Raw genomic sequence first — 15,847 nt, 5'->3', positions numbered from 1 at the left:
GAGCAAAATACAATATCGGTATTGTCTTTGCTTTAGGCACAACAGGAAATCTAACAATGTTAAATTAAACTAATTAAGGTCTAGATTAAAGGGGCAATCAGCAGTTGCTACATCAATTTTTGGACTTATAAATTAATATGTACCCATTGATTCTTAAAGAATATAACTTATAAATGCCTCATGAGCTTAATCCAACAGTTGAGGTTGCTTTATTGTTTCTTCTGCTTATTGCTGCTTTAAGGGCTCTATTCAATCCGCGTTGAAAAAGTTCAGCTTTACAGCACGATTGAAATTTAAAGGCAATGTTCCCGCTTTAGCACACAGGGTTCACGTTAAACTGCTTATGTCAGCTTAATTGGAAATGACCTTACACCGAATCTGTAACGCTTCAGTTTTACAGATTGAATAGAGCCCTCAATCAGATTTAGCGTTAACCGGCCATAGCAGACACCAGCATAGTGGATGTTTTGGCAGTGTCTAGGTGGAACTGAGTTAAAACCATGAAATCGGTGAGCAGCTGCTCTTGCGATCATTGTCATGAAGCCACTCCCGCGTTAATGTTCAGAACGAGAAAGTGTAGGCTATATAGAAATAATTACTCAAATAGAAAAATCATGAATCATCCTAAACAAGTTGTAGATTACATCACGTTCCAGTGTTCAAACTTGTAAACAAGGCTGCATGGGATTTCTGTTAATGCGACTCCGTGCAGCCAATGGCAATGTCCACTTTAGGTATAGTGGGGAGCAACTTGTGACAGTTCTAATGCAGTTCAACCTCTATGCGAGCTACATTTTCACTCTAACCCATACAACTCATGGCCCTACTCATAACTCACCCATACAAATAGTTTCACTCCCCTTTACTTGGCATAGTGCTTTTTTGCAGACAAACTCATAGAAAATATTGGTTGTATCAAATGGGTTGTACATCAATTGTAGAACCTGAGTGAGTACAGGGCCAGTGTCAGACTGGTTTTATTACTGATAGTAACAATATAGGACACCAAAATATCTTATTTCAAGGCCTTTTCTAATGTAAAACTGAAGAAAACAACATTCTAAATAACCATCAGATGACAAGTAGACTGCCAAACTTTATTTTAAAATCAAAACCAAGCTACAGCAGGACATGTTCATATTGTAATGACCTAATATACAATGTGTCTGAAAAGGCCGCAAACAAGCACTTACGAAATGGATAAAGAACATGCTCCGAGAAAAAGTAAAATCGATGCACATGGCCATGGTAAAATTCACCTAGTCTGTTTCAAACATCCCAAAATAAGTTAATGCCAAAGCAGTAACGAACTAAATAAAAATTACATTTCACAGCACTTTTGGTTTGCAAGTTTTGCAATGCATTCAATCATTGTTTATAAGAAGTATTTTGTGATGACTTGTCAGTATATGCAGCTTGTAACATGGTGGATCACCAGGTCCTGTAGCAGGACTGGTGGAGATCAGCCCAGGTAGAGGAGGAGGGGAGGGGGGGGTTGGAGGGGTGAGGGAGGCAGGGTCATAGCGGAGTAGGGATGATGGTAGGGGACGTGGGGATGAAAGTGGGGGACATGAGGATGAAAGTGGGGGACATGGGGTACATGGGGAAGGGCTGATTTCGAGGCTTTGTCCTCATTTCTTCTTGGGTTTTGCCTCCAGGGGCAGTCCAATATCTTTCCCGCGCAGTTTCAAACCTGTGAACAAAAAGTTGCGAAGTCAGACAAAAAAAAGTACCAATGGTAAAAGCCAAAGTACAGATGAATAAGGTGGCATACTACTCCGAGACCTGATTAAACATAGGGGCTGATTAGGAGAAATGTCAGTTTAAGTCTTTCCCAGATTCCACTCACTGATTGCTCTCTCAATCTTTCCCATGACCTGATTGTTGGGAATTGCTTTCCCACACTCATAGTCAGCAATGACCTGAGGCTTCTCATTGATTTTCTGAAAGTGAAAGCCAAAAGAGATGTCAGTAAAAATCTGTGACCTAAAATCTTTATTTTATTTAGACCTACAGTGCATTCAGAAAGTATTCAGACCCCTTGACTTTTTCCACATTTTGTTACAGCCTTATTCTAAAACAGATTACGTTTTTTCCCCCCTCAATCTACACACAACACCCCATAATGAAAGCAAAAACAGGTTTAGAATTTTTGCAAATGTATTAAAAATAAAAACAGAAATATCCCATTTACATAAGTATTCAGACCCTTTACTGAGTACTTTGTTGAAGCACCTTTGGCAGTGATCACAGCCTTGAGTCTTCTTGGGTATGACGCTACAAGCTTGGCACACCTGTGTTTGGGGAGTTTCTCACATTCTTCTCTGCAGATCCTCAAGCTCTATCAGGTTGGATGGGGAGTGTTGCTGCACAGCTATTTTCAGGTCTTTCCAGAGATGTTCGATAGGGTTCAAGTCTGGGCTCTGGCTGGGCCACAAGGACATTCAGAGACTTGTCCCGAAGCCACTCCTGCGTTGTCTTAGCTGTGTGCTTAGGGTCGTTGTCCTGTTGGAAGGTGAACCTTCGCCCCAGTCGGAGGTCCTGAGTGCTCTGGAGCAGGTTTTCATCAAGGATCTCTCTGTACTTTGCTCCGTTTATCTTTCCCTTGGTCCTGACGAGACTCTCAGTCCATGCCGCTGAAAAACATCCCCACAGCATGATGCTGCCACCACCATGCGTCACTGTAGGGATTGTGCTAGGTTTCCTCCAGACGTGACGCTTGGCATTCCAGCCAAAGAGTTCAATCAGACCGGAGAATCTTGTTCTCATGGTCTAAGAGTCCTTTAGGTGTTTTTTTGCAAACTCCAAGCCGGTTGCCATGTGCCTTTTACTGAGGAGTGGTTTCCGTCTGGCCACTCACCATAAAGGCCTGATTAGCTGAGTGCTGCAGAGATGGTTGTCCTTCTGGAAGGTTCTCCCATCTCCACAGAGGAACTCTGTAAGAGTGACCATCGGGTTCTTGGTCACCTCCCTGACAAAGGCACTTCTCGCCCCCGACTGCTCAGTTTGGCCGGGCGGCCAGCTCTAGGAAGAATCTTGGTGGTTCCAAACTGCTTTAATTGAATAATGGAGGCCACTGTGTTATTGGGGACCTTCAATGCTGCAGAAATGTTTTGGTACCCTTCCCCAGATCCGTGCCTTGACACAATCCTGTCTCGGAACTCTACAGACAATTCCTTTGACCTCTAGGCTTGGTTTTTGCTCTGACATATATAGACTGGTGACTGACTTATATAGACTGGTGTGTGCCTTTCCAAATCATGTCCATATAAATGAATTTACCACAGGTGGACTTAAGAAACATCTCAAGGACAATCAATGGAAACAGGATGCACCTAAGCTCAATTTCGAGTCTCATAGTAAAGGGTCTGAATACTTAAGTAAATAAGGTATCCGTCTTTTACTTTCAATAAATTTGCTACAATTTCTAGAAACCTGTTTTCACATTGTCATTATGGGGTGAAAAAAATAATTTCATCAATTTTAGAATAAGGCTGTAAAGTAACAAAATGTGGAACAAGGGAAAGGGTCTGAATACTTTACGAATGCACTGTACAGTCAAACTGTTGAAATGTCAATCATCACTGAGGCCATCTCTTTTAAGGTATACATACATTGGAGGCATCTTCAAAGTGTCCTCCCATGCTCATATGTACTGATGTGAAAGAAGTGGACATCATTTTCACCTACACTGTGTTTAGATGAGTGCAGAGGAGACGAGGAAGCCACAGAAATGCACCAATATCTTAATGGGTCATATGGGTTTGCAGTAGCATTACTCACAGTGGCTAGGTCTTTCTGGGTGAGGCCCTTGTTCTGGCGGCCCTGCTGGATGACCTTGCCCACCTCCAGGGAGACCCGCTGGTGCTGCAGCTCCTCTGTCTCACGGTCCAGCTTGGCCGTGTTCTTGGTCATCAGGTGCTGCTTGTTCTGCCCTGCAGACCCTGTGGAGACATTGGCATGGTAAGCATAAACAAGCCATAACATAATTAAATTCAGAAATCAAACCTTCATGTCCCAGACTTCCCAGTAGGGGAGTCGGTGGATTGCACCTTGCATGTATTGCCATATAGAACAAGGCTTACATTTCTTAGTAGTCTCGAGGTCTTCTCCACGTCTCTGTGCAGCTGTGATAGCCTAGACAAAACATTGCACATTATTCAAATGTACTCTACATTGTTCCATAACACTGGGATATATTTAGTTAGCTAGTATTGCTGACGAGTAGGCCAGGCCAGGGGGGGCTTATCCAACACAGAATCAAAACACAGGCTACGAAAAACGCAGAAAATGTTTGATAAAAGTCCAATTCATCGACGTCAGTCAAATGATTAGACGCCAACCCACATAGTTGCTATTTCTGTCCGTCGACCGTTTTACCGAGCAGGAAACGCCAGGGAGAGGCGAGGTCACAATCAAATCCCCGGTATTTATTAGCAAGCTTCCCTGCCAGTGAAAGTGTGCAGCCTACATGGGCTCAGTGGTTTGATTAATTAAATCGCATATTTATTTACAATATATCGAGTTGTTTCTCAGGTTCACATGCTAAGTGGCTGATGCTAGCTGCTCTAGCTAGCAGCTAGCTACCTGCTTAGATTTGGCCTGCGCAGCAGTCGGACCCTTCTTCCTCAAAACCGTCACGGTGTCCCAGTCGCTTTCTGCCATTGTTTCCAGGAATTATTCGATAGCCGTAACGACAATAATTATACAAAAATAAAGCTAACGTAAAATGCCTGGGTATCAAAACGATATCTGGCGACGTAAGGCTACTTCTTTCCTACGCGTGCTTTGACAACAACAACGAACTAATAACAAACATCCACGCGTCTTTCAAACCCAAAGCTCTATTCAAAACAAGCTCATAGATATGTGAACCTAGAGCTACAGTGACCTCTGCTGTTAAAAAGAAGGTGCTTGAGAACAAAGGAAATGTCCATGTTATATATTTTATTTATTTATTACAGAAACACCTGTATACGTACAAGAAGTATACAAAAAGACAATGATACAATATTCTAGGGGTTACAACAAATTACAGATTATACAAAGACCTTAAAATATACGCACGTATTGATTGTTTTAACAGCTTTCTTATTAGAAGAATGTAGAATGGTCTTAATGTACTACTCGAATTCCTTATAGAAAACATGGAAGATGTTTTTTTTATTAGTGAATTTACATTTATTGATATTTTCCATTAGCACAATTAGATTTATGAGGTAAAATTGTTTTTCTTTATACTTATAGTTAAGGAAACCGAGCAGCACATTCTCACATAACAAACAAAAGTCATCAAGAATATTAACAATTATAAAACTAAATATCTTGCCATAATTTCTTTACATATAGACAATGCCAAAATAACTGCAAAACTGTTTCTGGATGCTATACACAAAAAATACAGTTAATGTTAATGTCTTTTCTTAGTTTCTTCAGGTAGTGCAGGGTAAAATGTTAGTTTTCCAGTCTTCATAGGTTGATGTTACATGAACGTCAGTAGTTACTGTAACAACAAAGTAATAACCCTAACCTTAACCAAAGTGTTTACTTTATGCCTAACCTTAAATTATGATCATAAAGCACATTTTTGCTTTCATTCATTTTTTACGATATAGCCAAATTTGACTTATTGGCTGTGGTTATTGTGTTAACCAGTATTAATTGGTTGATAGATACAAAGTATCCCGTATTCATAATGTAATAGTGGTTGATATTAAGTATCCATACAATGTACTGTAGCAATATAAACATGGGTGGAGGCTGCTGAGGGGAGGATGGCTCATAATAATGATTGTAATGGAGTCAATTGAATGGTATCAACCACATGGAAATCACTTGTTTGATACCATTCCACTGACTCCTTTCCAGCCATTATTATGAGTAATCCTCCCCTCAGCAGTCTCCACTGGATTGGGAATTCAGAGGTGGAGTGGAGGAGCCTCTATTTGAAGGTGTAGAGTTAGGATTAGGGTTGAGCCATGCCCTGTCATCTGCCATCTCTCCACACTTTCCTCTTGTCCCGTGTCCAGCTAGTCTGGCTGATACAAACTCGAAGTCCTCCTCCAAGGCTGCTGTGTACCACATGGGTCGCATCAGCCAGGCTAATGTCCATCCTAACCCTAACTTCATGTCCACACCCCAGTTCAACCCTAACTCTTGCCTCAACCCTAACCATAGACTGGTAATACATTGTACTTAGAGCTGTAGCACAAACCAAAACCATAACCCTAGTAATACATTGTACTTAAAGCTATAGAAACAACCAAACCATAACTCTAACCCTAGGCTGGTAATACATGTACAGCTGTAGAGCCAACCATAACCCTAAATTTAACTCTAGACTGGAAATATTGTACTTATAGCTGTAGTACCAAACCCAACCCTAGACTGGTAATACATTATAATCCTAACTTCATGTCCACACGCTGACTTAACCCTTACCCTAGCCATAACCCTAGCTTCATGTCCACACCTTGGCTCAAACCTTGGCTATAATAACCCTAAGAGTTTATCATCCTTTCCTCTTTGGACCCATAAGATGCTGGAGCTCGGCTCCCCCTTTGACCCAAGGTGCAGGAGCCTGGCTTTGATTGCTCTGACTCTATTTCAACAGTGACTATAAAACAGGTAATCAACAATGTTACAAATACACACTGGAATGAACTTAGTTATTTCTCTCTGTAGCCTTTAACTCCTGATTTAATTTAATATTTGATGGAATTTGCCTATTATTGTTGTGGAACAGGTTTAAAAATGGTTCAACATGCATATGCAGATTGTATTGAGGGTATTTTCTTTATTATACACTGAGATAACTACATAACAAGGTGTACACTTTTTAGGTAAGTTTAGCCAATGATGTATTGCTGATGCTATGTATTGGCCCTTGAAAGAGATTTTGAAGCCACCGGTCGCCCATATAGCCACTCCCCAGTATGAGCTGTATTACCAGTCTAGGGTTCCATAGGAATGAATGGAATTCTACAGTATTTCAATTAAATGTTTCAAGGACAAAATTATATGTATTTACACTGAACAAAAATATAAACGCAGCATGTAAAGTGTTGGTCCCAAGTTTCATGAGCTGAAATGAAAGATCCCAGAAATGTTCCATATGCACAAAAAACGTATTTCTCTCAAATGTTGTGCACAAATTAGTTTATATCCCTGTTAGTGAGCATTTCTCCTTTGTCAAGGTAACCCATCCACCTGACAGGTGTGGCATATCAAGAAGTTGATTAAACAGCATGATCATTACATAGGTGCACCTTGTGCTGGGGACAATAAAAGGCCACTCTAAAATGTGCAGTTTTGTCACAATGCCACAGATATCTCAAGTTCTGAGGGAGCATGCAATTGGCATGGTGACGGCAGGAATGTCCACCAGAGCTGTTTCCAGATAATTGAATGTTAATTTCTCTACCATAAGCCGCCTCCTAACATTGTTTTAGAGAATTTGGCTGTACGTCCAACCAGTCTCAGAACCGCAGACTACATGAAACCACGCCAGCCCAGGACCTCCACATTTGGCTTCTTCACCTGCAGGATTGTCTGAGACCAGCCACCCAGACAGCTGATTAAACTGTGGGTTTGCACAACTGAAGAATTTCTCCTCACCAAGGTCTTGACCTGACTGCAATTTGGTGTCGTAACCGGCTTCAGTTGGAAAATGCTCACGTTCCATGGCCACTGGCACGCTGGAGAAGTGTCCTCTTCACGGATAAATCCTGCTTTCAACTGTACCAGGCAGAATTTTTAACATTTTTATTTTACCTTTATTTAACCAGGTAGGCCAGTTGAGAACAAGTTCTCATTTACAACTGCGACCTGGCCTAGATTAAGCAAAGCAGTGCGACGAAAACACCAACACAGAGTTACACCTGGGATAAACATATGTACAATCAATAACACAATAGAAAAATCTATGTACAGTCGTGGCCAAAAGTTTTGAGAATTACACAAATATTAATTTCCACAAAGTTTGCTGCTTCAGTGTCTTTAGATATTTTTGTCAGATGTTACTATGGAATACTGAAGTATAATTACAAGCATTTCATAAGTGTCAAAGGCTTTTATTGATAATTACATGAAGTTGATGCAAAGAGTCAATATTTGCAGTGTTGACCCTTCTTTTTCAAGACCTCTGCAATCCGCCCTGGCGGACTTTACCCCAGTCCTCAGCAGTCCAATCCCTGTACCTTTTGCAGAATATCAGTCTGTCCCTGATGTTTTTCCTGGAGAGAAGTGGCTTCTTTGCTGCCCTTCTTGACATCAGGCCATCCTCCAAAAGTCTTCGCCTCACTGTGCATGCAGATGCACTCACACCTGCCTGCTGCCATTCCTGAGCAAGCTCTGTACTGGTGGTGCCCCGATCCCACAGCTGAATCAACTTTAGGAGATGGTGCTGGCGCTTGCTGGACTTTCTTGGGCGCCCTGAAGCCTTCTTCACAACAATTGAACCGCTCTTCTTGAAGTTCTTGATGATCCGATAAATGGTTGATTTAGGTGCAATCTTACTGGCAGCAATATCCTTGCCTGTGAAGCCCTTTTTGTGCAAAGCAATGATGACAGCACATGTTTCCTTGCAGGTAACCGTGGTTGACAGAGGAAGAACAATGATTCCAAGCACCACCCTCCTTTTGAAGCTTCCAGTCTGTTATTTGAACTCAATCAGCATGACAGCGTGATCTCCAGCCTTGTCCTCGTCAACACTCACACCTGTGTTAACGAGAGATCACTCTTCATAACATTCTGGAGTATATGCAAATTGCTATCATACAAACTGAGGCAGCAGACTTTGTGAAAATTAATATTTGTGTCATTCTCAAAACTTTTGGCCACGACTGTACAGTGTGTGCAAATGTAGTAATATTAGGGAGGTAAGGCAATAAATAGGCCACAGAGGTGAAATAATTACAATTTAGCATTAACACTGGAATGATAGATGTGCAGAAGATGATGTGCAAGTAGATACTGGGGTGCAAAAGAGTAAAAAAATATGAAATAAATAACAATATGGGGACGAGGTAGTTGGGTGTGCTATTTACAGATGGGCTGTGTACTGGTACAGTGATCGGTAGACTGCTCTGACAGCTGATGCTTAAAGTTAGAGAGGGAGATATAAGTCTCCAGTTTCAGTGATTTTTGCAATTCGTTCCAGTCATTGGCAGCAGAGAACTGGAAGGAAAGGCGGCCAAAGGAGGTGTTGGCTTTGGGGATGACCAGTGAAATATACCTGCTGGAGCGCGTGCTACGGGTGGCTGCTGCTATGGTGACCAGTGAGCTGAGATAAGGCGGAGCTTTACCTAGCAAAGATGACCTGGAGCCAGTGGATTTGGCGACGAATATGTACCGAGGGCCAGCCAACGAGAGCATACAGGTCGCAGTGGTGGGTAGTATATGGGGCTTTGGTGACAAAATGGATGGCACTGTGATAGACTGCATCCAATTTGCTGAGTAGAGTGTTGGAGGCTATTTTGTAAATGACATTGCCGAAGTCAAGGAATGGTAGGATAGTCAGTTTTACGAGGGAAAGTTTGGCAGCATGAGTGAAGGAGGCTTTGTTGCAAAATAGGAAGCCGATTCTAGATTTAATTTTGGATTGGAGATGCTTAAGGTGAGTCTGGAAGGAGAATTTACAGTCTAAGCAGACAGCTAGGTATTTGTAGTTGTCCACATATTCTAAGTCAGAACCGTCCAGAGTAGTGATGCTAGCGGGCGGGCGGGTGCGGGCAGCAATCGGTTGAAGAGCATGCATGTAGTTTTACTAGCATTTAAAAGCAGTTGGAGGCCACCGAAGGAGTGTTGTATGGCATTGAAGCTTGTTTGGAGGTTTGTTAACACAGTGTCCAAAGAAGGGCCAGATGTATACATAATGGTGTCGTCTGCGTAGAGGTGGATCAGAGAGTCACCAGCCCGAGAATTGAACCCTTTGGCACCCCCATAGAGATTGCCAGAGGTCTGGACAACAGGCCCTCCAATTTGACACACTGAACTCTATCTGAGAAGTAGTTGGTGAACCAGGCGAGGCAGTTATTTGAGAAACCAAGGCTATTGAGTCTGCCGATAAGAATGCGTGATTGTCTAGCGCAGCTGATTTGTAGTCCAGATTGTCTAGCCCAGCTGATTTGTAGGGATCCAGATTTTGCAGCTCTTTCAGAACATCAGCTGTCTGGATTTGGGTGAAGGAGAAGCGGGGGGGACTTGGGCAAGTTTCTGCGGGGGGTGCAGAGCTGTTGGCCCGGGGTAGGGGTAGTCAGGTGAAAAGCATGGCCAGCTGAAGAAAAATGCTTATTGAAATTATCGATTATCGTAGATTATCGGTGGTGACAGTGTTTCCTAGCCTCAGTGCAATGGGCAGCTGGGAGGAGGTGCTCTTATTCTCCATGGACTTTACAGTGTCCCAAAACTTTGGGGAATTAGTGCTACAGGATGCACATTTCTGTTTGAAAAAGCTAGCCTTAGCTTTCTTAACTGACTGTGTATATTGGTTCCTGACTTCCCTGAAAAGTTGCATATTGCAGGGGCTATTCGATGATAATGCAGTACGCCATAGGATGTTTTTGTGCTGGTCAAGGGCAGTCAAGTCTCGGGTGAACCAAGGGCTATATCTGTTCTTAGTTCTACATTTCTTTGAATGGGGCATGCTTATTTAAGATGGTGAGGAAAGCACTTTTAAAGAGCAACCAGGCATCCTCTACTGACGGGATGTGGTCAATATCCTTCTAGGATACCCGGGCCAAGTCGATTAGAAAGGCCTGCTCGCTGAAGTGTTTTAGGGAGCATTTGACAGTGATGAAGGGTCGTCGTTTGACCACGGACCCATTACGGACGCAGGCAATGAGGCAGTGATCGCTGAGATCCTGGTTGAAGACAGCAGAGGTGTATTTAGAGGGCAAGTTTGTCAGGATGATATCTATGAGGGTGCCCATGGTTACGGATTTAGGGTTGTACCTGGTAGGTTCCTTGATAATTTGTGTGAGATTGAGGGCATCTAGTTTAGATTGTAGGACGGCCGGGGTGTTAAGCATATCCCAGTTTAAGTCACCTAACAGTACGAACTCTGAAGATAGATGGGGGGCAATCAATTCACATATGGTGTCTAGGACACAACTGGGGGATGAGGGGGGTCAATACCAAGCGGAAACGGTGAGAGACTTGTTTCTGGAAAGGTGGATTTTTAGAAGTAGAAGATCGAACTGCTTGGGCACGGACCTGGATAGTATGACAGAACTCTGCAGGCTATCTCTGCAGTGGATTGCAACTTCGGCCCCTTTGGCAGTTCTATCTTGTAGGAAAATGTTGTAGTTGGGGATGGAAATTTCTGCATTTTTGATGGCCTTCCTAAACCAGGATTCAGACACGGCTAGGACATCAGGGTTGGTGGAGTGTGCTAAAGCAGTGAATAAAACAAACTTAGGGAGGAGGCTTCTGCTGTTAACATGCATGAAACCAAGGCTTTTACGGTTACAGAAGTAAAAAAATGAGAGCGCCTGGGGAATAGGTGTGGTGCTGGACACTACAGGGCCTGGGTTAACCTCTACATCACCAGAGGAGGTGTAGGATAAGGGTACGGCTAAAGGCTGTAAGAGCTGGTCGTCTAGTGCGTTGGGAACAGAGAATAAAAGGAGCAGATTTCTGGGCGTGGTAGAATAGATTCAGGGCATAAAGTACAGACAAGGGTATGGTAGGATGTGAGTACAGTGGAGATAAACCTAGGCATTGAGTGACGATGAGAGCGGTTGTGTCTTTGGAGGCACCAGTTAATTAGGCCAGGTGAGGTCTCCTCATGTGTGGGGGGTGGGACAAAAGAGCTATCTAAGGCAAGTTGGGCGGGGCTGGGGGCTCAAAAGTGAAATAAAACAATAACTAACCTAAACAGCAGTAGACAAGGCATATTGACGTTAGTGAGAGGCATGTGTAGCCGAGTGATCATAGGGTCCAATGAGCAGCAATTAAGTGAGTCAGGGAGCCGTTCGGTAGTCGCTACTACGCTAGGCGCTAATACGCTAGGCGAGCTGGAGACACAACGATTCAGAAAGCTAGCGGGCCGGGGCTAGCAGATGGGTCTTCGGCAACGTTGCAACGGAAAAGCCTGTTGAAACCTCCTCGGGCGATCATGTCGGCAGACCAGTCATGATAGATCACAGGGGCTCCGTGTCGGCAATAAAGGGTCCAGGCCAGTTGGCAAAAGAGGTATTGTAGGCCAAGAATTAGCTGGTAGACCTCTTCGGCTAGCCGGGAGATGGGCCTAGCTCGAGGCTAACTGGTGCTTGCTTTGGGACAGAGGTGTTCACCAGCAGTAGCCACTGAGGTGATGGAAGACAGTGTGCCGATGCCAACATTGCGAACAGAGTGCCCCTTGGTGGCGGTGGGGTTATGGTATGGGCAAGCATAAGCTACGGACAACGAACACAATTGCATTTCATCAATGGTAATTTCAATGCCCAGATATACCGTGACGAGATCCTGAGGCCCATTGTCATGCCATTCATCTGTCGCCATCAGCTCGTTTCAGCATGATCATGTACAGCCGTTGTCGCAAGGATCTGTACACTATTCCTGGAAGCTGGCAGTGGTGGAAAAGGTACTCAATTGTCTTACTTGAGTAAAAGTAAAGATGCCTTAATAGAAAATGACTCAAGTAAAAGTGAAAGTCACCCAGTAAAATACTACTTGAGTAAAAATCTAAAAGTATTTGGTTTTAAATATACTTAAGTATCAAAAGTAAATGGAATTGCTAAAATGTACTTAAGTATCAAAAGTAAAAGTATAATCCATTTCAAATTCCTTATATTAAGCAAACCAGACGGAATAATTGTATTTATTTTTTATTAATTAGCGGATAGCCAGGGGCACACTTCAACACTCAAGACATAATTTACAAACATTTGTGTTTAGTGAGTCCGCCTGATCAGCGGCAGTAGGGATGACCAAGGATGTTCTCTTGATAAGTGTGTGAATCAGACCATTTTCCTGTCAAAATGTAACGAGTACTTTTGGGTGTCAGGGAAAATATATGGAGAAAAAGTACATTATTTTCTTTAGGAATGTAGTAAAAGTTAAAAATAAATAAATAGTAATGTACAGATACACCAAAAAAACGACTTAAGTAGTACTTTAAAGTATTTTTACTTAGGTACTTTACATCACTGGAAGCTGGAAATGTCCTAGTTCTTCCATGGCCTGCATACTACCCAGACATGTCACCCATTGCGCATGTTTGGAATGCTATGGATCGACGTATACGACAGTGTGTTCCAGTTCCTGCCAATATCCAGAAACTTCGCACAGCCATTGAAGAGGGGGACAACATTCCACAGGCCACAATCAACAGCCTGTTCAACTCTATGCAAAGGAGATGTGTCACGTTGCATGAGGCAAATGGTGGTCACACCAGATACAAACTGGTTCTCTGATCTACGCACCTTTCCTTTTGTTTTTTTTAAGGTATCTGCGACCAACAGATGCATATTTGTATTCCCAGTCGTGAAATCCATAGATTAGGGCCTAAAGAATTTATATATATATTGACTGATTTCCTTATATGAACTTTAACTCAGTAAAAAAATGGAAATTGTTGCATTTATATTTTGGTTCAGTGTAAGTATTTTTTTGTTGTAGTAGGGACAGTATCATTAGTAATCTAAAAAGATGATACTATTAGCTATTGGGAAAACGTTAAAATATTTGTTTTAATGATTAGCTCACATAATCTAATTTTAAAGTATGCATTAATGTGTCTGTAATATAATAAATGTGGCAAAAACGAATGTAGACATTAATGCATTTCTATAGCTTCCACTAAAAAGAAATGTACAATGGTAGGGAGAGTGCCAAGATGGAGGCGCTGTGGCTTCATCATTGGTTATAGCTGGCAGCTGCAAAAGATCACAACAATGAGAAGACCAAAACAAAATCAATTAACTTTGAATAATAGCAACATTGAGTAATATCAACAAACATTTTACAAGAGACAGAAAAGCACCACAGAAGTACACAAAATACAAACAATAACTATATTGCATAATACAAGTCAATTTCTCAAATAACACACTGCAGTGAAATGTTCAACTATTCGATACAATTACAGCGATTTGAGTGGATAGTGACTAATATTGTGGCAGTGAAATAATATAAAATGTATGTTTGTCTGCAGCTTAGTTAGTTTGTTGTAATCATGTATTTTAGTATGGTCATTTAGCAGACTAATTTATCCAAAGCAACTTGCAGTTAACACAGTCAGTGTAGTATGTGTCCCACGCAATTCAAACACACAACCCTGGTATTGCCAGCACCCTGATCCAAGTTCAACCAACTGATCCATCTGAGCTACCAGGTCACCAGGCACAGGACATCTCGGAGGCAGCGTCGCTGTTGCGTCGTGTGCGGATAGGGGACCAGCCATACTCAGACTGGGCATCATCAGCCAGACTGTGGAGCCGGCCCCAGCGTGGAGCATGCCTGGAGCCCTGCTTCCCTCCCCAGGTACGAGGCTTCGGGTTCATCTGCACAGAAAAGCCATGCTATTATAGAAAACCATGCACCTCTTCTTAACACAGACAGAAGCAGTTGTCAGTTAAACTGTCCCTTTACCATGTCTCCTGTCTCTCACCTGAACGAAGACGGATGTGTTCATCTGAAGGGTCTCCACTCGCTCTGACAGCTGACCTAGCCAGTCCAGATGGTCAGCAATAGATTGGTTCAGATCACCATTGATCTGCAATGGTGTAGAAACAGATACAGTCATAGTTCAGTATAAATCCCACTCTGAGCTCAATGGGGCTTCCATGGACAGGTACGGTGCATTCGGAAAGTATTCAGACCATTTGACTTTTGCCACATTTTGTTACATTACAGCCTTATTCTCAAATCATTAATCTACACACAATACCCCATAACGACAAAGCAAAAACAGGTTTAGAATTTTTTGCAAGTTTATTACAAATAAAAAAGTTAAATATCACATTTACATTAGTATTCAGATCCTTTACACAGTATTTTGTTGAAGCACTTTTGGCAGCGATTACAGCCTTGAGTCTTCTTGGGTATGACGCTACAAGCTTGGCACACCTGTATTTGGGGAGTTTCTCCCATTCTTCTCTGCACATCCTCTCAAACTGTCAGGTTGGATGGGGAGCGTCGCTGCACAGCTATTTTCAGGTCTCTTCAGAGATGTTTGATCGGGTTCAAGTCCGGGCTCTGGCTGGGCCACTCAAGGACATTCAGAGTCTTGTCCCGAAGCCACTCCTGCGTTGTCTTGGCTGTGTGCTTACGGTTGCTGTCCAGTTGGAAGGTGAACCTTTGCCCCAGTCTGAGGTCCAGGTTTTCATCAAAGATCTCTCTGTACTTTGCTCCGTTTATCTTTCCCTCAACCTGACTAGTCTCCCAGTCCATGCCGTTGAAAAACATTCCCACAGCATGATACTGCCACCACCATGCTTCACCATAGGGATGGTGCCAGGTTTCCTCCAGACGTGATGCTTTGCATTCAGGCCAAGAGTTCAATGTTGGTATCATCAGACAATAGAATCTTGTTTCTCATGGTCTGAGAGTCTTTCGGTGTCTTTTGGCAAACTTCCAAGTTTGCCAAAAGCTGTCATGTGCCTTTTTACTGAGGAGTGGCTACCCTCTGGCCATTACCATAAAGGTCTGATTGGTGGAGTGCTGCACAGAAGGTTATCCCATCTCCACAGAGGAACTCTGGAAGTCTGACCATCTGGTTCTTGGTAACCTCCCTGACTTCTTTCATTTAAGAATGGAGGCCATTGTGTTCTTGGGGACCTTCAATGCTGCAGAAATGTTTTTGTACACTTCTCCAGATATATTCCTCGACACAATCCTGCCT

The 15,847-nt window shown here is 42.7% G+C and overlaps 1 protein-coding gene across 1 annotated transcript; it reads right to left on the bottom strand.

Moving 5' to 3' along the window:
* Positions 1–1,065: 1,065 nt before the first annotated feature.
* LOC115204106 (endothelial differentiation-related factor 1 homolog) lies at positions 1,066–4,885 on the bottom strand. The gene is made up of 5 exons (XM_029769428.1): positions 4,588–4,885; positions 4,086–4,137; positions 3,784–3,944; positions 1,850–1,943; positions 1,066–1,693 (listed from the first exon to the last, which is right to left on the bottom strand). Exons 1-5 carry the CDS (start codon positions 4,663–4,665, stop codon positions 1,632–1,634), a joined length of 447 nt encoding a protein of 148 aa, XP_029625288.1. The 5' UTR covers positions 4,666–4,885; the 3' UTR covers positions 1,066–1,631.
* Between the last annotated feature and the right edge of the window lie 10,962 nt (positions 4,886–15,847).

The sequence above is a fragment of the Salmo trutta genome, chromosome 12 (assembly GCF_901001165.1).
Source record: "Salmo trutta chromosome 12, fSalTru1.1, whole genome shotgun sequence".
NCBI lineage: Eukaryota > Metazoa > Chordata > Actinopteri > Salmoniformes > Salmonidae > Salmo > Salmo trutta.
The sequence above is the reverse complement of the archived record's forward strand: the minus strand, read 5'-3'. Positions and strand labels throughout refer to the sequence as shown.

What these genes read in the sequence shown, in the direction of transcription:
- LOC115204106 (XM_029769428.1), bottom strand. Translation starts at nt 4,665, where the DNA reads ATGGCAGAAAGCGACTGGGACACCGTGACGGTTTTGAGGAAGAAGGGT. An exon ending in CGCAGGCCAAATCTAAGCAG is followed by an intron (nt 4,138 to 4,587) that starts GTAGCTAGCTGC and finishes TGTTTTGTCTAG; the next exon opens with GCTATCACAGCTGCACAGAG. An exon ending in AAAGATTGAGAGAGCAATCA is followed by an intron (nt 1,694 to 1,849) that starts GTGAGTGGAATC and finishes TTTTGTTCACAG; the next exon opens with GTTTGAAACTGCGCGGGAAA.